Source organism: Nicrophorus vespilloides, unplaced genomic scaffold, assembly GCF_001412225.1.
Source record: "Nicrophorus vespilloides isolate i.1.1-1 unplaced genomic scaffold, Nicve_v1.0, whole genome shotgun sequence".
In the NCBI taxonomy this organism is placed as follows: Eukaryota; Metazoa; Arthropoda; class Insecta; order Coleoptera; family Silphidae; genus Nicrophorus; species Nicrophorus vespilloides.
The window spans coordinates 176,163-201,056 of NW_017098186.1; the positions used below are offsets into that span (position 1 = coordinate 176,163).

Genomic DNA, 24,894 nt, shown 5'->3' on the forward strand with positions numbered 1-24,894 from the left:
TTGAAATTATACATCAACTAGTAGTTTATATAGAAGAATACTTCTTGATAATCATAGGAAATATATATCTTAATGTTATGAGATTATTCTCCTAAATAGGATTCATAATCAATAAAATTGAGTTAAAATGTATAATTTTTCAATGAAAACTATTGATAATCTAAATATTTACCACACAAATTTAGCAGTAAATACGGACTGTTATATAATCAACTACTTATCTACAATCTTCAATGATTTTCATCGAATACGTTTGCGAGTTCTCATTTGAAATTATAAAGTTTTAATCTTTATTAAAAAGAGTACCAAGAATAATCACAAAGTATTAAAAAAAACTTTGTCTTATCTTGAGTGTAACCCATCTATGATATAACTCAATTCTATACTTCTTTCTAAAATTCAAAATACATATTATTTAATATTTCTTACCTTAATTGATGCTGTAATTTGGAATTTAAAATATTCATATGAATAATTAACTCTGAGTTGACATCGTCTTGCCATATTTGTGAAACTAGTTACTGGAATAACCTGAAACTTGTATACTTTTTCCTACTTCTTGAAGATTGAACTCTTTTATGTGGATTGTTTCTTAAATATTACAAATAACGGGTAATATCAAAAGAAGAAAACTATTAAAAACTGAATTGATTTATTTCATATAGCATATCAGTCATACCCACATCTACTTTACAATTTGGATTTGCTTATTCTTGTTTTGCCACCAGTCATCACGTAGTCGCGTTCATTGAGAACTACAGTGTAAAATATAAACACACATTTTGCGCATTTTACTTCCTATAAATATCTAATCTTAAGAGTTAGCTTATCAAAGTTAGAAAATTTTGCATTCTTACCACGTATTAGATCTTTCGTCTTTTTGATTTGGGCCATATGCAAAGCTTTCATACATAAAACCTATTTATAAATATATTCTTCTTGCTAAGTAATATTATAAATCTGCACTATTTGTGTTGATCGAATCTGTTTGTTTTATTCTTTCAATACTCTTTTTCCTTTTTTTTTTGTCACTTATAAAATACTGTGGATATTATGTGTATTATATAACAGAATATTAGAACTGATCCACTACATATTTACATATTTCTTTATATGTACAAACATAATCAACAGAAATAGATGTTATACATTTATTTATAAATTCGAGAACAACATAAATTTAATTCCATTTTCTTTTATTAAAGAATAGATATAAACGTCCTCCATTCCATATTACACTCTATATGTTATGTTATTTAAAAAAAAAAACAAAAAAATGAGAAATGTTACTTCTTTACACAACATCATAAAATGCGAGATGTATTTTGAAAATGCTATTATTATACGAGATTGGTTGAATGAATGAAAATAATGTAAGTAATTTAGAATTTGCTACGATGACGTGATAATTACTTAATTTCAGGTACATATGCTAATATGTACGTTTATAACACAGACACTGTCAATGCCTAAAAAAGTAATTTACATGATCATAATTAACAGTGCATGAACATAATAACATTTCTTATATATAAATGTAATTTTACCAATAAGTTACAAAATCTAATATTAAAACTCAAATGTTTATGTTAAAAGTGAAAGTCTTTCGCATAATTTTTCTAACATAATTGGTAAAATTACATTTCGGAATACGCAAGTTTTGTACCCATATAGTAAAAAAAAAAAGAGAAGTGAAGTTTAGAATTTTACTCTGAAGTTTTATCACCGTCTATCGCCGGCGCTTTATCCTCTGTTTTAACTGTTTTTTCTGTGTCACTCTTCTCTGTTGTTTCAGGTGCATCACCAGACTCTTCTTTTGCTCCATTTTCAGCAGATTCCTATAATAACAATTGTTACGATTATTTCATATAATTTATGAATAATAAATCAACTTACATTGGTGGAATCAGTTTCCGCATTGTTGTTTGCTGTTTCCTCCTTCTCGTCATCGTCGTCATCCTCGTGAGTGTTATTTTCGGCAACTGGTTCAGCTGTCGCCTCCTCCTTCTTCTCATGGTCATCCTCTTTAGCATCTACTTCATTTACAGAATTATCTTTGCCTTCGTCGTGCGAGGTTTCCTCTTCTGAAACGCTAGCATTCTTTTTGGGACGGCCACGTCCTTTTCCTTTTACCGGCGACGACGCATTTGTACTTTTCCTTTCTTTCTTCTCCTTCTTCTCTTTCTTAACTGGAGGTGGTGGAGTAGCTGTTACTCCTTTGGCGGCAGACCTTGTGCGCCTTCGACCTTCCACTTCTGGTCCTAGACCCTGCAATAAATAGGAATTGACAATCTGTGTTCACGACTCAATTGAAGTCAGTGCGTGTTTACCTTCGTAATAGCTTCGCTTTCTTCACGTGTTCTATCGATGGTGGAAAGTCGCGGAGATTTTGCTTTTTTCGCTTTAGACGATTTGTCATTCTGAAAATACAGAGCTTCTCAATAAAACATTCACATAAGTTATTAACGTATAACTGCACGCAGACTACCCTCAACATTACGATTTTTTTCCGAAATTGAAACGTTTAGATTGCTATTATAAAGTTTAAATTCGTATGAGGAAGATGATGCATTTTATCATGTTAACAAATATGCCATTCTCTACAAGCTTTTTGGAATCTGCATATGCAATATTTAAAATATTTGGCCATTATCAGTGTATCGGGTAATGCCCTCTACCGACTTGCACAAAAACTAAGCGACGCTTTTCTGCCCTCTACCAATCTTACAATACATTACTTGTGACTTTAAGGTAACCAAAACAGGTATTGGTTAACGTCTGTCCACTTTCCTTGTTAAAATATACGTTAATAAATTGTGTATATATCTTATTGGGACGCTCTGTATTGCATTTAAACTAAGGTATTCGCTTTTCCCTCCAAAAGTGTAAACAACGATAGGTTCAAGTGCAGACCAACGTTTCGAACGCTCTCTCGTTTAAACGAGTGCTAAATAATAACGAACGTGTGTCTTAGCTAAAGCAAGCGGGCCATCATGATTGTTGAAAAGCATAGATTCATGTAAAATTTGTTTTTTAAAAAAAATCTCCCGCTCAAGATAGCACACGATTTATCCAAAAATTGATGATTGTCCTTTGATGGGGACACGATTTTATATATTCGGCGGCATTCAAAATATGCATAAACTCATTGGTATGGCAATATTAGAATGTGATTTCACACACGACAGTTCCGAACTTTCTTATTAGACTTGGGGGGTTTAACCATCAACAGTCACATTCTAACTATGCTGGATGCATTACGTGCACATTGCATAGATGCACTCTTTCCATAACAAATAATTGCATTAGTATAGGCTTTACCTGATTGTTTTCTTCATTTATAGAATTATTAGCGGCGACGGCTTCTGCTTCAGACATTTTTGATGATGAATTTGCACTAAAACCAGATATAGATCACTGAGAAACACCAAAACGGTTTTAACCCGGTCGTTGTTTATACAGTACAAATGGCGACCAGCGTCGGTCATGTGATCACAACATGGATGACAACCTTGTGGTGGGAAATTCAAATGATTCGGTAACGGTCGTTAACGAATCATTCCCATCGACCGAACTAAACTTTAAATCCCGAAACGAAAGTATCATAATTGCATAAACGAATAACGTTAAATTATTAATTTTCCTATCAACTCTTTATATATTCTTTATATATAACATTCCTAAGAAATTACGTAATACTATTATTAAATAAATTACATTTATAGACTATATTAACTTGAAAACAATTCCCATTATTAACGTTTTTGTTGTATTAAAAACCTTATATTAAATATATATGGAAGCATGGTATAAGAGACTAAGACATGATAATTATATAAGTTACGTATATAAAATATATTTCTCTGGTAACACCAATAGAGAAAACTCCCGCGCTTATGTTAATTCTTAATTTATGTTGTACTCAGCTTACAAAAGATATAAAAATTAATATTTTGTTTGCTCCATTATTATATAATATAATTATGCCTTCATTAGAATATTCTGTGTTTACATTTACTTAATATGATTTTATGTATATTGAATACAATCAGTTAAATCAAATATATGTAACTAATTAATAACAAATTCATAGATTAATTTGTTTTAATTAAAATCAAGATTCTTATTCTTGCATGAATTTTAAATAGAAAGTTATAAGAAACTGGACAAATATTAAGTTTATATTGGTAAAGGGAATTAAATAATTGTGTAATAAAAATAAAAATTTAATTAAGTAAAACAGATATATGATTATAGAAAAACCACATTTCAATCCTAATACTATAAATTTTTAATGACAATATAATCTTTTAATAATTTCCTTAATTTGCCAATAAGCTGTATCACATTTTTGTTCTCGGAGTACCATTTCATAAGTTTATCAACATTCACACATAGTGAATTTACTTGAAAATCTGTAATAAAACCATACGATTAAATAAAATATTAAATGTATAACGTACACTGCACATACCAAGTAAATTTTCATTAAAATCAAATAGAAAATCAATATAATAATTTGCATATAATTTTCCATTGAATACAAACATTATCCGGAGAGTATAACTTTTGTCATTGATGTTTAGGATTTCTTGTTGGAAATCAAATGCTTTATTATATGTGGAAACCAAAGATTTCACCACTTTTGAAAAATTTCTGTTTTCTGCAACAAAATTATTGTAATACAAATTGCAATTTATACAGGAATTAGTCTAATTACCATTCAGTAGTTCTTCAAGCTCAATTTCAAGTTCACTCTCAATCTTCTTAAGATTGTTAATTGTTGATTGCATAACATTAGTTTGATTGTTCAATTCCTTATTTGAAGCACACATATCAATTATGGAATCTTGCGATTGATGCTGAAGTAATACTCTATTGTCATCCAGCTTTGCATCATCTGAGATCAAATAATTAATGAATATTGGTATAAATAAACTTAAGCAGATTCATACTAATCTCAATGTATTCATCCATACTGCTTTTCAAATTGATTATTGACTGTCTGCATTTCAACTTGATATTATTCTTAGCTTCAATATGCTCAGCATTTGCCATGACTAATATTATAATCACAATTACACAACTTTATTAATATTAATGCATGTAAATTAATATTTCATTTAATTAAAGTATTAAAATTACAGCATTTGAGCACACGAAAAAATAACGATATTTATTTACTATTTGTGCATGGTTACCAATATACAAAAAATTATAGCATTGCTTAGTTGCATAAGAGTACTTAATAATTTGTAGTCATTGTGGGATATTATTCGAATTTACTTTTGATTAAATATATGTAATGTTAAGTCATTGTTTATTGATAAATTCCGAAGAAGAAATTATAAATTCTACTAATGTAAACACTAAAGATATAATTATCTATTAGAAATATTTGTTGATATGACGTAGTCTTTAGTCATCGCCTATAATTATTAATATGTTGTCCACCACAAACGAAAATAGTCAGTTTAAATCTGTTGTTCAAACTAAGATCAACTAAGATGTCTTTTTGTTCTGTTGGCAAGAAAAACATTTTAAATATTTGTAATATAACCTTAAAAAATGTTTATATACAAAGTAAGCGCAAATTATGTAATGGAAATACCTTAAATTTTACATTGAAAAGCAAGGTTAGTTAAAATCATGTTATTATCAATTACAGTAAGATAAAGAATTTTATTCTCTTCCAGATGGCACGAAAATTAGCAGCATTTGATTTTGATCACACTATTGTAGAAGGAAATTCTGATATTGTTGTAAGGGATTTAATTTCTAAGGAATCTATTCCTGATTCTGTCAGAAAACTATATAAAAATGATGGATGGACTGCTTACATGCAGGGAATATTTGAGCTTCTCCATTTGCAAGGTCACAAGGAATCTGTCATTGCAAAAGTTGTTGGAGAAATTCCTGCCACCAAAGGGATATCTGAGTTAATTCACAAGTTGAAAGAGGAGAACTATGATGTGATCATAATAAGTGATGCAAATTCCTTTTTAATCAATACATGGCTTGAACATAATAATTTGAAGGATTGTATTCATAAAGTATTCACTAATCCAGCTAAATTTGTGAATGGACTTTTGAAAATAGAGATGTACCATTTACAGCAAGATTGTAAATTGAGTACAAAGAATTTATGCAAAGGTAAAATATTAGAAGATTTTATTAAAGGCAGAGAGTTGGAGGGTGTTGCATATGAGAAGACAGTCTATGTGGGTGATGGAAATAATGACTTTTGTCCAATGCTGAGGCTAAATGATAAAGACTTGGCTTGTGTGCGAGATAAGTACAGTTGCCTTCAGTTGATAAATAAAGTGAAAGAGGGAAAACCAATTCCATCAACTGGTCTGATATACACAATGAAAGCTCACGTTTTAGTGTGGAATACTGGTTTCGATATCTTGGATCATCTATCGAATTAAAATATGATTTGGTTTATAAAAAAAAGTGCGATTATCCTGTGATGATAATATTTTAATTTATATTTTATAATTCAATTACAATAATTAAATACATTGGCACCTATATTAAGTAGCCATCATTTTATTGTATTATTAAAACGATGTTTATTTACAAAACAATAAGTATGCTCATTAACTTAAATAAATATAAACAGAAATTAAGAAACAAAACATGGTAAACATCTATGTATACAATCTATGCTTGTAAAATGTAATAAAACTTGTTTTATGGATACTACCATTTATTTAATACTGTTGCACACATACAATATATAGTTTTTGTTTTTTTTTTTACTTTAAATGTTTAATTAAGTCTTATTCTTTGGCATACCCATGTATTTATATAGTTATGTTTTTTTTTTTCATTTTTCATACAATGTTTTATTTACATTCAAATGGATCACTGCTGGTTTTATGAGGGTTAGAGTTTTGATATTGATATACCAATAATAAGTATTGAAAATCGAACGATACAAATTCAAGATCTCAAAGAGGGAACACATTGAAACGAACACCACATAATCGATCTAAATATGTGCAACAACTTCTCTATAATTTTGAGCAATCATAAAAATTAGGATCGTATAATTAGGATACATTATTCATAATTCCTTTGTGGTGTATTACATGCATTCTGAATTTGTCAACACCAATAGTGCATAACATTTCAACACTTTATTTTGCGATTTATATACATCGTTAATATAGTGGAATAATAAATAAATAAATAAATTGTGCTAACGTTGTCAAAACTTATCTACATGCAAATTATTTAACTGTTCCGTTTCTTTTTTTTTTCTTGTTTGTTGCAGTAGATATAGAATATGTATGACAGTTTATATCATTTATATATGTTATAAATCATTGATCGTTAAACGTACCAATAAAATGCAGAATGTGGAATCTGCATAATACCATTTTATAAAGAGACACAATAACGAATAGATCATTTTAGAAATTAAGACAAACAATATTGTTTTGTATAATACATAAAATATTTTTAAAGTATGTGGTTCATATACCAATGTTTAATTTTAACAGAATGTTAAAAAATAACAACTAACATATTTAATAATCATTTGTTGAGATTCATTTAGTTTGACTCATAGTTAGAGACATGAACGGTTAAGATAATGCAATGGAATATTAATGGATTAGATTATCGAAAGTGAAATATTTCCTTTTAAAGATTTTTTTTTTAAAGAAATGCATGTATTTAATAATTAATGACATATATTTGGCTAATGGTTATCTGACGATAAATTGAGTAAAAATTGTTTTTAATCTTAGTGTATAATAAGTCACATTTATATTATGTATTATTATATAGCTTGAAACATTCATTATTTAGAATATATGTAGGTATTTTCCTCACATGCATTTCAATAATATTCCATTACATGTGATAAATGAAAATCGATTACTATATAAACTAATTCTTCACTCCATGTTATATGTGAAAACTACTGTATATGAGAATTCAGGTTGATATGAAATTTGATAAAAAGCTAGCATACAGTATGAATGACATTTTTTGTCATTGGTCACAGTATGTCTGTTTCGTAGACTTTGTTTGTAGTGTTACTGCTGTTTGAGCTGGTACTAGTATCTTCAATTGTTGTCGAGTTGTTGTTCTGGTTGGTTACGTTTGTTAGAGTGTTCTTGTTCGGTGTATGACCAGTTGTATTTGGTAAATTCGTTAAGGACCCTGTGATTTGGGACGTGGAGAGCTGCAATCCCATTTTTTGTAGTATGTTCGACTCGCTACCGGTCTTCTTAAGTAATTGGTCAGGTGTCGGTGGAATGACCGTCAAAGTATTAGTTCCTCGTTGTAACTGTTGCAGACGTATGTATTGTTCCTGTAAGGCCTTCTGTTTCTTGAGCAACTCCTGATGACGCTGCTCCAATTCCTCTTTTCTTTTCTTGGTGCCGTCTTGCGAGTTCACGCTTTCGCAACTGCTGCTGTTGCTTGCAGAAATCATGTTATCTCCTTCCGGTTGTGCTACCTGGAGGTTTGACCCTAAATTTCTCGGTAACGTTTGAGCTCTGTCTTTCAAGCTTGAGCGGTTTTGGAGGTTTCGTCTTAGTGTGCCGAAACCTAGATTGGCAGTAGCAGCTTCGAACTGGGACTGAGGCTTGGTGTCAACCATGTTCTGAACGTTCTGGATGTGCTGCAGGTTGGTGGCAGGAGATCTAGGCGGTAGGCTAGGTGAAGTTGGCGAAGCTAGTGGTGACTTTGAGCTAGTTCTCGGCGGTGGCGGAGGTGGAATTCGTTTCGTTGATATATGTTGAAGTAGTTCGGCATTTCTTTCTGGTATCGGCGGTTTGCCCGATGGTTTACTAGAATCTAATCGTTGTATGGGTTGAATTGGTGGACTGTTGTCGGTGTCCGAACCGCTCGGATACGAATGCAGCCTTCGGAGGCTTCCAGTGGCTGTAGATACTGTTAGATTTTGAGTGGGTAACAAAGTGGCCGAGTCCATGCTGCCTTTCCTACCGATCTCTTGCATTGATGGGGGATGATTAAAATGCGATGGAGGTATGCCTTTGACGGGCAATGAGGGTGGTTCCGATTCGGTATAAGAGACTTGCGGTGTTTGAGTGTTAACTGTGTGTGGTTTGGAAAATGTCTGGAGTTCGTCTAGCAGAGCGTCGAGTGCGTTCTCCGGACGTTGGTGACTGTCGGCGGTGTTGGGGGCGTCTCCCCCGATGCTGATCTGCCCCACACGTGGGCTGGCAGTGGGCTGTTCAAATAATTAAAAACCCAATTAACTTTTGGAATTGAATGCGAGCGAAACGAGTAAACGTCTATCAACTAAATGGTTAACACACTAATTACAAGAAAATCCATTAAACATCTTGTAATCAGTTAATCCATTTAGAATCAAAAAAAAGATATAAATCAATTTTACAGAACAACGTCTACATAAAATCGCATCACCAACGTAAGACATAATTAAATCAAAACCATTACCTTTCGAAACTTAATAACAATGTGCAAAAATAAATTGACATCAACTATTGTTTAGGGTGTCAGTCTGAAACAATTAACTAAATAAAATCAAATATATTAAAAAAAAATCATGCATTAATATAATTATAAAATAAAAATAAAACAATATTTAAAAAAACCAACAAACAATTGTTAAATTGAAAGTAACACGTGCATGTTAATAAACCAGAATACGAAACGTAAAACGAATATTTTGATAATGTTACATACATTTTTTTCTTCATGCCTATTTTTTTTGTTTGTAATGCAGCATGCGTGGTACAGAAAACAAAACAGTAGCGTACATTTAGTACATATAATATTAACCACAGTGAGTTATCATTATTGTGCATGCAAAAACACATATTCTTTACAAAAACAGAACCAAAAAGATAAAAAATAATAATTCTTCCCTTATAGTAAGGTTAAAGTGATCGGCAAACCGAAAATTTATCATATAATTTAACTACTTTAAAACTTTTATAAATATTATAAGCAATTTAAGCTACTATATCATATATGTATATAAATACTATCAAAAAAATAATAATTTAAGCTCGACTATGAAATTCAAATATGCAAATCAGTTTCGTTATTGTTCAATGTTACTAAAGTAAAAGTAAAACTCAATAAAATAGAACCAAATTGTTAAGGCAAATGATTTTAGTCTACTCTAGTAAAACATAAATAATAAAATAATATAATCAACGTAAAGTGTGGAAAAACGAAACGAAACTATATAGAAATAATAATAAAAAATGAAATCAAGCTTAATCAAATTTCACTCTACAAAATAAAATTAAAATAGTTAAATGAGTATCAATATAAAAAAATAAATAATAATAAATAATTTTGGTTATCAAAAAATTATTTGAAGCATGGTGTTTTCGTGGATTATATACCCCGCGGAAACCTCTAGTTTCGCATGATTTTGGTTTCTGCAGTAAGAAAAAATGGTGCAAAATTGTGTGGTCGAAACATTTCCAATGACACCTTACTATAAGGAAGAGGTAGATAGATATTCTCATAAGCAAATATAATTTATTGGTCTATTCGAAACGAAAAAGATAAATTGAAAACCATAATAACATTAATAGTAAAGTAACTAATATTAACATTAAAACACTACAAAGCTTAAATATACAATCTATGAAATAATAAGAAATAAAAACATAATTAACAGTGATTTTATCAAACGGTGCTTACATTAGGGTTTCACTTAATCAAAAATTCGCCTGTTATTTTATGTTCGGATCAACCCATTGTTTTTTTTTTGTTTTGTTTGGTGTACATTTAAATTTTGAAGTGACAATGCATTCTTTGTCAGTACTCGAAAAGTTTCAAAATAAATTAAAGACCAATAAATTATACAATTGAACCGTATTCAAGCCAAATAATGAACGAGATTAAACAGTTCATAATCATAAACGTTCCGATTTAATATATATATAGATATAAATAATGCAAGCATTATGATTTATTTTACTCATGAGCGGTTATAGCTTCCTTGAAGTTTGAACTCCATTTCCAGCCGTACTACATGAAATAACAAAAAATGTTTCAAAGCTTTTGTGGGCACATGAAAAATAAATAACGACATGGGTGATAGTTATTTAGACGACATTTTATATTATGATGGATGAATATAGAACATGAAAACAACAGATGAAGATGCGATTGAATATGAGAAATGTTGTGTCGAGCGAATACATTTGTTCAGTGAACAAAACATATTTGCTGAAAATATAGTATACAAAAACCAATAATCAAGTTACCTTTCTTATAAATTCATTATATAAAATTTGGTGCATGACATTTTTTTTTGTATGTGTGGAGTCGTGTTTTGTAGGGTAATGATACACAAAATGCTAAATCTACAAATTATTGTGTAGTATAGTTTTTTTTTTTGGATGGTGAGAGGGTGTCAGATAACTGTAGATCCACCAATTTTTTTTTTCAATACAACATTCAAGTTGTGTAAAAAATTTGGTAGTTCGAGTCTCCAATAGCTAAGGTAACATTGGAAATGCGTTTCACAAAATATGTATTATTAATCACCTTACTTTCTGAATTCCTTTTGTTAATTAGGCATTCTTCTGAAAGAAAAATGCTAGAAAAAGTGAACCAATTTATGCTACCCTTCAAAACCAATGGATAGAATAAATTTCTTTTCGCCAGTGCATGCAGGTTTAAGCAACACAAGGATCAATAAATGTATGTATGTAAATACCTTGCTGTGTTGTGCATTTGTTGGGGTTGTGGGTGTAGGCTCAGTTGGAGAAAGACGGCCGTCGGTGGCTGTGGCCGAGCAAGGAAGTCTCTGCTCTTGAACGCTGGCCAATCTGCAAATTTAATAAGATTCATTGATCTTTAAAAATCTAAAATAATCGAAGGTAACCTCTTTAGTGTGACTAAAGTGCCTGTTAATTTCTTGCATCTTCGCAGTGCGCTTTCCAATCTTTCTGGTTCTTCTTTCAAGAATTTTTCTTCGCGTACAACTTTCTCCATTTCAGTGCTCAGGATAGTCTTCATGCTATCTTGCAATACAGGAAATCTACAAATAGATATTTGAGATAAATCAAAGCAAATCCTGTATGATTTACCTTAGTTTTAGATCGGCTACAGTTTTGGAACTCTTGCTCAAAACCAAAGCCATGTTTTCAACATCCGACATATTGACCCTAGTTTTTCTGTTGATCACATTTCCACGCAATTCCTCAACTGTTGACTCTAAATCGCTTAAGTCAGTTTCGAGTCGTATCATTTCCTGCTTATATAAATCCTCCTCTCGGCTCAATCTGACCCTTTCTTGATCCATTCCTACGCAAAACCCATTTAAAAATACACATAAAATATATATTACAATTAAAAATCACTCACCTGCTTGCCAAACTTGTTCACCTCCGACGATTAACATGGTTCTGATCTTAATAAACGTATCGCGGATAGTTTCCTTGATTGCGTGCGCCTGACCTTGAGACATCCGTCTTAAGCTTCTCATTTCCGACCTCAGATCTTTGGCTTTCTTCTGCAAGACGCGCAGCTGATTGTACATCTCTGGAGTCAATTGTAGATCTCTATAGATATGTCTTCCATCGTATTGACTGGGAGAAAGCGAAGCTGGTTTTGGTGGAGGTGCCGGTTTCAGACGATCTCGCTCTGTTAAATTGATATTAACAATCATTGTGCAAACAGCGAATCGTTTTATTTATTTTTTTAAATTAATAAACGATCAATTTCAAAACACATAGAATGTAGGAGGAATAAAAAGAACGGAAAAATCTTACCCTGCGAGGAGGTCCGAGGCAGTGTAGAGGACTTAATGGCAGGCTTTGTGGGTTTAGTATCCGCTACAGAAAGCAGCAACCATGGAATAAACATTGTTAGTTCTAAAATGTTCGATAGGTCCCCCATACTTACGCATGCATGTTTTCGATACATTTTGAGATTTATACATTGGAAATATTCTGAATAAACAATACAACCAAAAATCCAAAAAAAATAATAATAATACAGGTAACATGCATATTAAAATTAAATAAAACTAAACTTAAAACCTAAACGGAAACTAAATAATTATAAAATTAATACGAAGCAAATGATTGTTATTATATTCAAATTAAAATTTTGATGAAACAAGTAGATACAATAACATTTGTAATATATGTGTTTATGCAAGAAAATTGAAAATCATTTGCTTCATTTTCTAGGATAACAAAATAAATTCATGCGGATTTTTTAAATTTTATTTTCTACATAAGCTTCATAAACATAACAACAAAGGATTTTCATAAGAATTACACAACTATAATTGGTAATTCAAGCATCTATTTATTAATAAAAAAAAATTTAGTATTCACTAAACCCGATCATATTTCGCTATTATTTTTGATTATCCAATTGATTTCACTATTTTACATTTATTTATTATACTTAAAAATTACCAACAATAGACTTTTAATAATAATTTCAAAATAATTATTCAAATATGTTAATGCTACCTACATTTGTTATTTGTTGACGTTCTATAAACTATATTTCTCTCATGAAAAATAAAACGGAAAATGCATGCAAGTACGATCAGTGAATAGGTTTACCTGCGTGTTGTGGGCTGTGTTGTTTGGGAGAGCTCATATCTGGTGGTTCATCGCTGAATGACACTGATTTCTCGAAGGAAACCGACTTATCTAAAACAGTAAAGAACTGAATTAAGAAAGACCACGAGAATACACAGAGCCGAGGATTCCAGAAATCATTAGTACCTATGACGAGATATTTATGTATCTGTGCCCATGCATGTGATCTGTATGAATGAAATATGCTTGCATATTCTGTTACCTGAACGCTCAAATGAATGGTTCGTTCTTAGTAAATTTTATCGTAGATTTATATATATTTCTTTTAAACAAAATTGTTATATAATCGGAATGTTTATGTTAATATATACATGCATGCTCATTCCTAAGATAGTATTGATGATTTGGGGGGAAAACTTACGACAGCCGCTTTTACCCAATTTGGGCGTTTTTGTCTCAGATCTCACGATGGTGTCATCTGCCAACATATACAAAATTCGTGTAATAATTTTGGTACCACTGACGCAAACAAAAAAAATTTGCTAACGAATTTTGAAATAATAAATGGATTACCAAATGTGTTCAATGAAAACGAAATATCAACATTTCCGTGCCCAGTGCTGAATTTAAATAGTATTTGTGCGTAAAGTTAGTAAACGTTTCAAATGTAATTTAGAAAAAAATAAATAAAGATGCATGCAACATGTGTTTTTAGTTAAAAAATCTTCGTTGTTCCCGTGTTGTTAAAAAAGAAGCGAAAACGAAAAGCGTGTTAATTGGATACAAACCTGGCAGTGATTGTGAACTCGAGCTGGAGTTCTTATCATAATCGTCTCCTGAAGAAGAATCGTGTTGTTAGCACACACTATATACAAGCATGACAAAAGCTTCATTAACGCCAAAAAAAAAATCAAACAAATTATGTACACTTATCGTCTAAATAGTTAAAAAGAAGAAGATTAAGGAAAACCGTTGGAATAATATTTATCCACTCGATTTCGCCTAGTTCATTCGTGTGTGAGCGTGGCACACAGCAGAAGGAAAATAAGTCATCACTCGAGTACGTCTAAGAATAGAAAGCGTTATGGTGCAAATAACAATGAGAAGTAATAGCGTTTATGGAGACTGTTGTCGGGTGAGAAAGACAGAAGAAATGATGCTGAGGGTGCGTTTCGTAATGTCAATTAAGTTTTTCAAACTCACCCCTGTACGAGTCGCGTCCCGCCGGTACTTGAAGTGTTGCAGGAGTCTGCGTGAGTGCCTTTTGCACCAATCCTGTTAGATTCGCCAATTGCCTTTCCATATGCTCGACACGTATCCTTCAACAAAATCAATATTAATATCCAATTTAGTTTTTTACGGCCGCACATAAATATTATATAACGATAATTAAAATTCTCCAAAAGAAAAATTTAGAGTCTTTGTGGAATTCGTCTCCTAATAATAAATAGACCAATTAAGGTAACTAAACGAATATTAAAGGAATAAAAGGTAAAATTGAGTAGTTGCTTAGACAAATAAATATTATATAACGATAATTAAAATTCTCCAAAAGAAAAATTTACAGCCTTTGTGGAATTCGTCTCTTAATAATAAATAAACCAATTAAGGTAACTAAACGAATATTAAAGGTATAAAAGGTAAAATTGAGTAGTTGCTTGAGCAAATAAATATTATATAACGATAATTAAAGTTCTCCAATAGCAACATTTTCTTTAAGTATTGATCGAATGTCTTTGTGGAATTAAGACCAATTAAGGGAAATAAAGGAATATTAAAGAAATAAAAGGTAAAATTGATTAGTTAAGTGGATAATTTTAAAAGTCAATAACGAATATTCCTGGTGGCAGCTGGAAAAGTATAAGAATTCCGTGTTTTTGTAAGTAACGTGAGACATGGAACATTCTAAGCATTTTGTAAGTAAATACCTTGTTGCATCATACGGCGGTGCTGCTGGCGTAGAAAATTGAGTTCGTGGTGCAGGTCTAGGCCCTGTTGTTGGAATTTTACCCCCGTACAAAGAATATTGGTCGTCCAAGAGTTCAGTATCGCTGGAATTATTTAATCACATTTGAAAAAAAAAACTTTAGCTTAAATTGAACAATAATATTCATATTTCGATGGAAATTAATATACATTACATTATTTATTTATAGCATTATATCATCAATTAATTGTTATTAATTAATAAATAAGTATGATTATAAATTTATTGAATATTTAGTTGATATTAGTATATTTGTTTAGTGTCTAATATTACTGTTTTCTTAGATTTGAAGTTATTATTAAAAAAATCTTCTTTGACAAGATATACATTTTGTTCTATTAGTTTTGACTCAAACATTTATAAAATTTGTTAGTTTCAAAGATAAAATCGGTCCTTGAAGTTTGTATTGCCTAGGCAACAGATATATTATAATTTAATATCATTGAAGTTTAATTCAAAGTACTTTTAAGAAACATACCTGATTTCTTCATCAATGACAGGTGTAATAGATCCTGAACGTGTTCCATATTGGCTGTAATAAGGATCTTCGTAGCGAGATCCTCTTTCAGGTGATGACATGTATCCATCTAATGCACAAATCAGACAAATAAAACTGAGTTCCAAGTCGAATGATCTCGACATTTAGTGTATACGTAAGTAAAGAGAGTAACTTGTAATACAAATAGTGTCAATAAATAGTTTGTGCCAAAGAATAAAAAAAAGTAACAAAAAGTGAAACAAACGTGAATGGAATGGTTCACCAAATTAAGATTTTCATAGGTATGCGTTCACGACCACGTCACAACTACAAACTATCAAAAATAAATCAGCCAATTACAAATAAAATAAATCAAAATCAAACATAATATGTACACAAACACACATATTTAAAAGAAAAATTAAAAATGGATTTGAAAATTTTGTCTTTCGGAAGCCTTTTCGAATCGCGATATTGATGATTTGTCTGTTTATAAGTGTTAACAGCTTTTTGTGTTTTTCTATTTCTTTGGGATTTAACCGACCTGGTATATTAAATAAGGAGTTGTTGGGCCTTTGGAATTGGGCAAATCTGTCCGGGGCTCGAGCCCCGTCAATCGACCTAGTCGAACCACTAGAATATGCACGCTGCGGTTTTGGGGGTGCACCTTACAAAATTAAAGAACCGTAACCATTTAGTAAGAAAATAAGCAAGTGAATTATAGAACTAAAATAGGAAAAATTCAATTAGTTAATCAGTCTACTACACGCTTTAAACCAAAATTAATAATTTTACTAATTAACAATTTAGGTTTGAGCGTATTTAACGCGAATTTAATATAATAATTCATCGTTTTATATAGAAATCTAGATTACATACAGACTAATCAGTATAGTTTCTAATATTTAGAAGAGTAGAAAATTAATTAGTACAGCGCTTTATTAGTAAGCAGGATATGTGAAATTACTTTTCAAATATTTCGGAATAGCGAAACCGGGGCTCCAATCAATTCATTCGATGCAATTATAAAACCCGTTTTATGCAAAATTCCCGGTCCTGCAATTGAAAATTAATACGTTCGCAATTTAAACATGTTTGCAACATTAATTAATATTAACTTTACACGTTCCGAACTAATCACTATATATTAATCTACATTTTACGTACAATTAAATACACTAAATAAAACTAGAAATCACGTTTATTTGTAATCTACAATTCGATGAAAAGTAAATTCAGTTATAAAATTCGTGTTTAATTGGGAGTTGTACATTTTGGTTAATTTAATTGTTACAAAATAATAGAAAGGAATGGAATATAAGAGAAAGAAGAAAAAAGCGTTTATTCATGCAAATATATGTTAGCACATCTAAATAATAATTTGTAACATGCGAGTGTTAATATTTATTTGAATAATATTACCAGATGGTAACGATTTCATGCGATCTTGTGGGACGTTTCCCACTGCAGGAGAATAAGCTCGAAGTAATCCTGCGCGTGGTAGACTCGACGTTGATCCAATGTAGTACGGAGCATTTTTACTTGCACTACCCTATAATATAAAATACAACTTATTAGTTTAGATATTTCAAATGGAAATATAAATATAAGTTAAATAATGCAAGTACATTAACCCTTTGCGTATATTTTGGTAACTCAAGAGGTGCCATGTATATATTTACTCTATATACAATATGTCGGATATATCCGTCACTCGTCCACAAAGGGAAAGGTATAGAAATACATGTAATATTTTTCTTTGATAATTTATTATTATGGATGCTATTAAGAACGTGAGATGGTGTTGAAAGAACACAGCTAAATGCTGCAATTACAAAAGATTTGAGAGATTTCGAAGTAGTAATGAAAATGAATTATTGCAACAAGAGGAGAATAGAGTAAATGTTGAATAAATATTAAAAAAAAATAGCTATAGTAATTTCTAAATTCGTCGCCTTGAATATAGAGATTACTTCAAATAGATTATTTGTATTAGTTCATTTCCTATACAGGATAACTCTCTGGTTCGTATCTGATCATGACTAATTTGTAGTGTATACCATTTGTTGTTTATAATAACTTTTGCCATCTGTTTGTGAAGTTTGACCCAATTAATTTGTTTTGCGTTGTTGTAGTGTGTTTAAACTAGTACTTCGCTCAAAAAAAAGGTGACATGCATTTAATAGGTCTTTTCAGAATGCATGGAATGAAAACAGCATGTGGTCCAAAGGTGAGGAAAAAAAATCTAGGTGACCATTTGTAGACAGTCTACACATTTTTGGAATAAATTCTAAATAAATGTATTCAAAAAAAAAATGTAAATATTTTTGTATTCAAACGCAAGTCGACAGATGTTTGATGTGAAGAGAAATCTTCATAAATTGATTATAATTACAACTAGAGTAAAATTTGATATTTTTTTAATAAGAACGTTTAGTCAGTGAGGGAAAAAAATAATATGGTGAAAGTTTAGTGGTGAAAAGAAACGAATAGCAATAAATTTGTTTGAACAAATTTGTTGTTCTTGACTGCTATAAAATTGACTGTTAGTCCAATTGAAAACATTTAATTAACAATGTCGTACGTGTACTGAATAAGTATAAAAAAATATACTTGGCTTTCTTTAGTGTAGCTGTTGGTAATTAATGAAACAAAGATGTGCGGTTTGTTGCATTTGTGTTTCAATTGAAAAATAAACGCCATGTGGCGCGCGCGTGAATTATAACGGCATCACGATTCCTCCATCTGCGGAAGACGGACAGAAGAGTGATTTTAACTGTTGTTCACCATTCCTGCTCACACAGATACCTAGTTTTCCTTCTTGATCCAATGGAATCAAATCATTAAGCCCATTTTACCACTCAATTCGAGTCAATTTTAGTGCACTGGGTAATTCCAGGCTTTCTAACGCACCAAAGAACTTATTCTTTATTTTTAAATACGGTTTTCTCGAGCGAACAATGTTTTATTCAAACCGAAAAAAAAAAAGAAAAATCGGTTTTTATGTGGTACATCGGTTTCTTACCGAAGTGTGTTAAATGCTAATCCCGATTTCGTTGCACATTTTACAATGCGCACACTTTCATGCAGCTCGGTTTTAGTCCACGGTTACGCAATTCGCTTCCACTGACATAAATCACAATTAGTTTTCAATTAAGATGACTAGAGCAGGTCCTATGTGAAAGGTAACATTTTTTTTATTCACACGTTTATAACATCCGTTTATAATTTATTATCGTTTGCTTCATTGCGACAATATTTTGTTGTTGTTTCTTTTCCTACAGTTATTACTATAAACCTTTTTTCAATTTCTCTTTATGGCATATTAAGTTCATGCTCTGAATGTATTCGAGATTTCCACAATTCAATGAGTCTACGTTTCAGCTATGCTAAATTTTGCAACTTCTAGTAATTATATTGTTTACAAGTGATGATCATCAGGTAATTTAATGATTAAAGTTAAGCAACGAGTGATGCGAATAGGTGACAACTCATGACAAATAGTACGATTTTATGGCATACTCAAGATTTATTAGAAAATGTTAACTTAAATACTTTTAGTTAACCATATATGAAGAATAATACTATGAGTGATTAGTTGCTAACTCTAGATAAGTATAATGAGTGACATTGGTACAATAACTTCATAAAAATACAATATTTAGTATTAGTTATAAGGAATAACTAACAAATACTTTACTTCATCAAACAAAAGCTACTACAGTATCAAAATAATCCTTTTTTATAAAGTAAAAATATTAAATCCAGACCGTCTTTACAATTTCATGTTAACATACTTTATATATTTTACATTTTACATTTTTAATTTTAAATGTTATGAATGACAGAACAAAAAAGATTTTTTCAATTCAAATATGTGCTGAATCATCGTAATTAATATTTCTCGATGATCTTTCCAATTCAAATAAAAAAAAAATAGAAACCCTGTCATTATTGATATGGCAAGACAAGAGGAGACGCTTTTATTATGTTTTAGAAATTCTTTTCGGAAATGTGATTCGGATATGTCTGTAGGAACTAAATGGATGAAAGAAAGTAGGCATCAAAACTGTCTTCCATTCTTTAAAAGAAGGAGCAGAAGTAAATTGCCGGAGACATGTTCTGGTACTGCTGATGATCATTCCGAAGAGAAAGAATATACATCGTGAAGCGATATTAAAACTTGCCGGCATGTTAGTAATTTGCAATGAGTGCAGTGCGTTCGTGCAGTAGGAAAACACACGTGGATCAGGATTAAAACTACTTGATTTATTTATTTTGTGACAAGCTATTGTATTGTAAGTAATATTTTGCTTTCTTTTATTAATAAATCGTATTTTGATAAACAGGTATAAATTTCAATAAATTTATTGTTATTAAATTATATATTATTTGATTAATGAAAATATTAACAATTTTATTGAAATATTTGATAAATAATATTAATCATTAGAAATTTCACATATATTTAAAATTTGTAATTAATGGTTTAAATATGAATATTTAATGTATAATATTTTCTGAACATTGTTATTTTACACCATATAATCGAAAGGGAACTTTCTATTGATTTATCAAGAGAATGCAATTTTTATAAAAGCAATTACTGTCAAATCATTCAAGAATAAATTTACTTTTTAGTCAATATTTTAACATTCAAAACACCTTCAACATATTTATAAATAATTCATTCAAATACAAATATAAAAATTCAGTTTAAACGTTAAACTTAACATTCAAAATATAAATAAGTATTAACATTTTTATATTTCAAACAAATCTATGTTGTTTTTAACTGATTTACTTAAGTATGGTCAAAACATTTATAAACTTGTTAGCCAAAATACCAAAGTTTGAGATAAATTGAACAGAAAAATGTATTAGAATAATTTGAAATATAAATTGTATTTCAACTAAATATTAATAAATTTATTTTACCTTCATTTAATAGTGTATAAATTTGTTTTTTTAATCAGTTTTAGGGATTATGTATTAGTTTCTGAACTTTGTTAATATTTTTTTTATATAGCTTTTATTAATGTTTTGATGTTGCAAAATCAATGAAAGAGGGACGAAAACCACAAAATAAATATTACTACTCGCATTTCCATAACATTTCATATGTAAAAAATGTAAATAAATTTACTGATAATTCAGTTTCGTATCAAATGAAAGGTTATTCGAATGTTGAAATAAGTTCATTCAGTGCAATTATTTGTATTTTATTTGGTTGTATTTAGTTGGAAATAATCTAACATTCACTTACACATTTGCATGCGTCCCGGCAGTAATTAAACTACACCGGATATTCGCAAATTAGAAATTATAATTTCGGTCGAATAAATGTTCTTCATAATGATATATTCGCGTGATGAGATGCTAAGAACATCAAGTTTATTTAACCAAAATTCTAACAAGAATATTATGGTTACATAATATTAATAATTTAGATCTTGGACTCATCATAATTATAGTTTTTAAGAAATGTAATTAGTGCAGGTTGTGTAAGAGACAGAATCTCGTTAATTACACATTACCAGCAATATTTTCACTAAATGAAATCATTTTAATTCGCAACACTCGACATTTAACTTTCACTATTTTTTCATTATTTGTAGGAACCATCATCATCTTATAATAAAACTAACATTTTTTAGTGTACATAATACTCAATTAACTGTAGGAATTAATGAAGACTTTAGTTCAAAAGTTTTAAGTTTTGAAATACATTTTCTTTATATTATTAAAATAAACAATTTATTTTTGTTTCAGATTTTCCAAAATCATTATGTTCTTTTTGATGAATAGAAAATTATGTGTGTTTGTCTTCCAATTATTGATTTCTTTGCTGAGCGCAGAGATAAGTGTGAGAAAATATCACAATTACCATGCAAACAATTTAATGCCGGACACGACAATACACAAAGTGACTTTAACCCAGAATGGATACATACAGGTAATTCCGAAATAATATATTATTCTCTCTCTAACGCAAGATTAATGATCATTTGGCGTTCAAGAATTATTGCGGTTAGTAGACCTTACGCTCCGATATAACACTGTGTAACGGATGTTCGACTAATCCAGGAAATGCTTACAAATAGCTCTTTATACGCTGTAATTTTGTTTAATTAATTTAGATTGCTTTAACATCTTCAATAATTAATTATTTTATAAAGTCAATTTTTGGATAATAAATTTTATTAAATTTAAATATATATATTAAATCTAAATAAATTTATAAGACTCAAAGAAAATTTAGTAAAATTATGTAAATACGAATTATGACAAATCTAAGCCGATTTCTCGTCAAATATATATTATAATTAAATAATTAAAGTTATTTAAAATAATTAAAATGTTTTTACTTTTGTTACATTTATTAATTTCATAAATGACTAAAAGCTAAATAATTTGTATGTATCAAAGCAATGCATTTTGTTTAGTGATATAACTAACATTAAATGCTGATTCAATAATTTTAATAGAACTTTATCCAATTACTATAATATTGTATTATCATTTATGATCTTTATTTTCGAGATATAGATGTCAGTCAGTTTTATAACTCGTATAAAAGCGGAGCCAAGTCTTTCATCAAAACTTTAGCTATGATCCGGAAGGAAAAGTTGTGAGTTCATACTTTAGTTCAAAGCAAAATCATATTTGCTTTGTTCAAGTTCGTCGTGGAAAAAGGGTATTTCATCGTGAAGTTAATAAAAGTCATGTTTTATCTTGAAGTCCTCATTGTAAAATCAATAATGATTATAAGGAAAACATCGAAACAATTCCTTTCGCGAAACGCAGCGTTTTCTTAAACGAGAATACGTAATTATAATGAAAATTAAGCTATAAATTTAATTAATTTCCTCCTTGCATGAAAGCAGCTAGACATTATTTCGAAGCTGCGTACATTTAGAATTGCGTTACAGTAAATTTATTCATTATTATGTGCATGGAACAGCGAAAACAACAAAGTCGAATGAATGCTCCATTCGATTGCAAAATATCCTTATTTAAACGAAACGCACGAGAAAATCTATTATACCGTCCATTTCCAGTTCCTCAAGTATATGACCGAAGTCCCAGCAATAACGGATTTCACTTTTTGTATATGGATGAGGAGTTACAACCTAACGAATTCGCATCCCTTGCTTTCGTATTCAAGTAAGATTTAATGGGTTTTCTGTGCGTGTGAGTATATAGTTTTTTCTTCTTGCAGAAGATGAAGAGCAACGTTTCATAAGGGTATGGATATCAAAGGCGGGAAAAGAGATAAACATGGCGCTTTTGGAGCAGGAGATTTTCAAAGTTCCATTGAAAATACACGAGAACTATTGGCATCACATATGCACTTCGTGGAATTCGAAAAAGGCTGCCTGGAATTTATTCATAAATGGTAAATTAAGGGATTCCGGAGTGGCCATTAAGGTGAGTACGCAACTTAACGTTTGAATAACCTATTTGAATGTATCATTCAGTTCAAGGATTCGGTTATACCGCCTGGTGGTGATATAGTCGTGGGACAAGAATACACGGACTTCGATAAAGGTTTGGATGATGGAATCGAAGGCGACATTTTCGGTTTCAACATGGTTTTAGCCCCAACCACCGAACCGAAATCCCCAATTGATTTCGGTCATAGACGGCACATTTATATTCCGAGTAATCTGAAGCAGCCGCCGCCCCATGAAGAATCCAGTTTAACGCCAACGCACAGTTATTTAGTGGAGGAACCGCAAGAAATCGATCCCAACAACGACGTACCTGAAGTGCTGAGCTACTTCAAGACGATGACGAACAGAGACCCGAAAGGTCTGATGGATTTTGGCAGGACGATGCTGCAGAACTTCTACGGTATTATAGAACCTAACCAGAGGATTCGCAAGAATCCTTCCGAATTGCAGAAGACTAATTGGTTGAGGGGACGACCGATTAACATAAAGAGGTACAGCAACGATATCGAGGTGCAGCAGCAGAAGCCTCTGGGTCTTCTTTTAGTGGAATTGAGTTATAATAATTGTGCTTTGGGGAGAGGAGCTCCTATAAATGACGAAAAAGTGCTAGTGAGTTGGACTAAAACTCCGGTTAGGGTGTTTGGTGGTGCCATTCTGAAAACAGTGCAGCCATTCTGCAGAAGATTTTAAGTTCTTTTTATTTATTATTTTATTTTCCTAATTGATGATGTGTAGACTTAAAAAGAATACGTTTCTTTTAAATAGTTGATTCGTAACTAATTTATTACTTGTAAATAAACATAAACATTTGTTAAAACTTTCGTTGTAATAATTATTATGCATTACTATATACGCAGACAATGAAGTAAAATCAATGTGCAATTGAATAAGCTAACAGCATTGTAATGTTAATGAATCTTTGGAAAATGTATGGCTATAGCAAATCATAAATTACGCACGCTAACATAAATTTTCCGAATGGAGGCGATACGCTCTGAACATTATTTAAGTTCACATATATCAACATCGATACGTAACCCATCCATTAAAAATCCTAATGGTTTCAATGAAGCACGTCACATGTTTCACATTTGCTATAATTTATTCCTGATAGTTTCGACAATAGATTATTAAATCATTATTCGCTCGATTCTCAAGCCAAGTGTTAGAACATGTTAAGTAATGTGAATTGTTATGTAGATTTGATTTCCGAAATTTGGTTCTTGTCAAGAAGTTTTTGGATAAGTATTTTGTGGTGAGTATTTACATGAAATATAATTATAGTAGATATATGAGATGAGTCTAATATTTTTTTTTGTCGTGATACCATAAAATACGCTCCAGAAAATAAGCTCATTTACTTTTATAATAACCTTGCAAATTGAATCCAAGCACAGCAAAGTTTGATTAAAAGCAGTCTGTTGTGTATTTTTT

At 30.6% G+C, this 24,894-nt stretch overlaps 5 protein-coding genes across 18 annotated transcripts in view; 2 read left to right on the forward strand and 3 right to left on the reverse strand.

Annotated features, from left to right (window-relative positions):
- Window positions 1–635: 635 nt before the first annotated feature.
- On the reverse strand, window positions 636–3,504 carry LOC108561853 (histone H2A.Z-specific chaperone CHZ1). Of its 2 annotated transcripts, XM_017919948.1 has the most exons (4): window positions 3,322–3,503; window positions 2,331–2,420; window positions 1,897–2,268; window positions 636–1,838 (listed from the first exon to the last, which is right to left on the reverse strand). In XM_017919948.1, exons 1-4 carry the CDS (start codon window positions 3,376–3,378, stop codon window positions 1,707–1,709), a joined length of 651 nt encoding a protein of 216 aa, XP_017775437.1. In that variant the 5' UTR covers window positions 3,379–3,503; the 3' UTR covers window positions 636–1,706. The 2 variants fall into 2 exon arrangements, with proteins under 2 accessions (XP_017775437.1, XP_017775438.1); XM_017919949.1 differs by lacking the exon at window positions 2,331–2,420 and having other exon boundaries at window positions 3,322–3,504.
- A 741-nt stretch (window positions 3,505–4,245) lies between these two features.
- LOC108561854 lies at window positions 4,246–5,186 on the reverse strand. The gene is made up of 4 exons (XM_017919950.1): window positions 4,956–5,186; window positions 4,721–4,900; window positions 4,475–4,663; window positions 4,246–4,415 (listed from the first exon to the last, which is right to left on the reverse strand). Exons 1-4 carry the CDS (start codon window positions 5,056–5,058, stop codon window positions 4,282–4,284), a joined length of 606 nt encoding a protein of 201 aa, XP_017775439.1. The 5' UTR covers window positions 5,059–5,186; the 3' UTR covers window positions 4,246–4,281.
- Window positions 5,187–5,604: 418 nt separating this feature from the next.
- On the forward strand, window positions 5,605–7,237 carry LOC108561852 (probable phosphatase phospho2). The gene is made up of 2 exons (XM_017919946.1): window positions 5,605–5,636; window positions 5,697–7,237. The coding sequence occupies exon 2, from the start codon at window positions 5,697–5,699 to the stop codon at window positions 6,429–6,431; it is 735 nt and encodes a 244-aa protein (XP_017775435.1). The 5' UTR covers window positions 5,605–5,636; the 3' UTR covers window positions 6,432–7,237.
- Window positions 7,238–7,700: 463 nt separating this feature from the next.
- Window positions 7,701–24,894, reverse strand: part of LOC108561847 (coiled-coil domain-containing protein CG32809) — a 61,453-nt gene continuing 44,259 nt past the window's right edge. For 2 of the 12 annotated variants that reach the window (XM_017919930.1, XM_017919936.1), the window contains exons 7-20: window positions 17,426–17,555; window positions 16,548–16,670; window positions 16,004–16,112; window positions 15,467–15,589; window positions 14,742–14,857; window positions 14,327–14,374; window positions 13,960–14,016; window positions 13,560–13,649; window positions 12,750–12,812; window positions 12,343–12,621; window positions 12,066–12,282; window positions 11,861–12,016; window positions 11,693–11,804; window positions 7,702–9,214 (exon numbers count right to left, since the gene is read on the reverse strand). In XM_017919930.1, the coding sequence (XP_017775419.1) occupies window positions 8,015–9,214; window positions 11,693–11,804; window positions 11,861–12,016; window positions 12,066–12,282; window positions 12,343–12,621; window positions 12,750–12,812; window positions 13,560–13,649; window positions 13,960–14,016; window positions 14,327–14,374; window positions 14,742–14,857; window positions 15,467–15,589; window positions 16,004–16,112; window positions 16,548–16,670; window positions 17,426–17,555 (2,823 nt within the window). In that variant the 3' untranslated portion in view covers window positions 7,702–8,014. Of the gene's footprint in view, window positions 9,215–9,444; window positions 9,522–9,693; window positions 9,710–10,948; window positions 10,999–11,692; window positions 11,805–11,860; window positions 12,017–12,065; window positions 12,283–12,342; window positions 12,622–12,749; window positions 12,813–13,559; window positions 13,650–13,959; window positions 14,017–14,326; window positions 14,375–14,741; window positions 14,858–15,466; window positions 15,590–16,003; window positions 16,113–16,547; window positions 16,671–17,425; window positions 17,556–24,894 lie in introns of those variants that run through there. The other 10 variants (XR_001891031.1, XM_017919937.1, XM_017919938.1 and 7 more) reach the window with 10 other exon arrangements.
- Window positions 24,592–24,894, forward strand: part of LOC108561848 — a 22,460-nt gene continuing 22,157 nt past the window's right edge. For both annotated transcript variants that reach the window (XM_017919941.1, XM_017919942.1), the window contains exon 1: window positions 24,592–24,715. The gene's annotated coding sequence lies outside the window, so the exon portion shown is untranslated. The remainder of the gene's footprint in view (window positions 24,716–24,894) is intronic.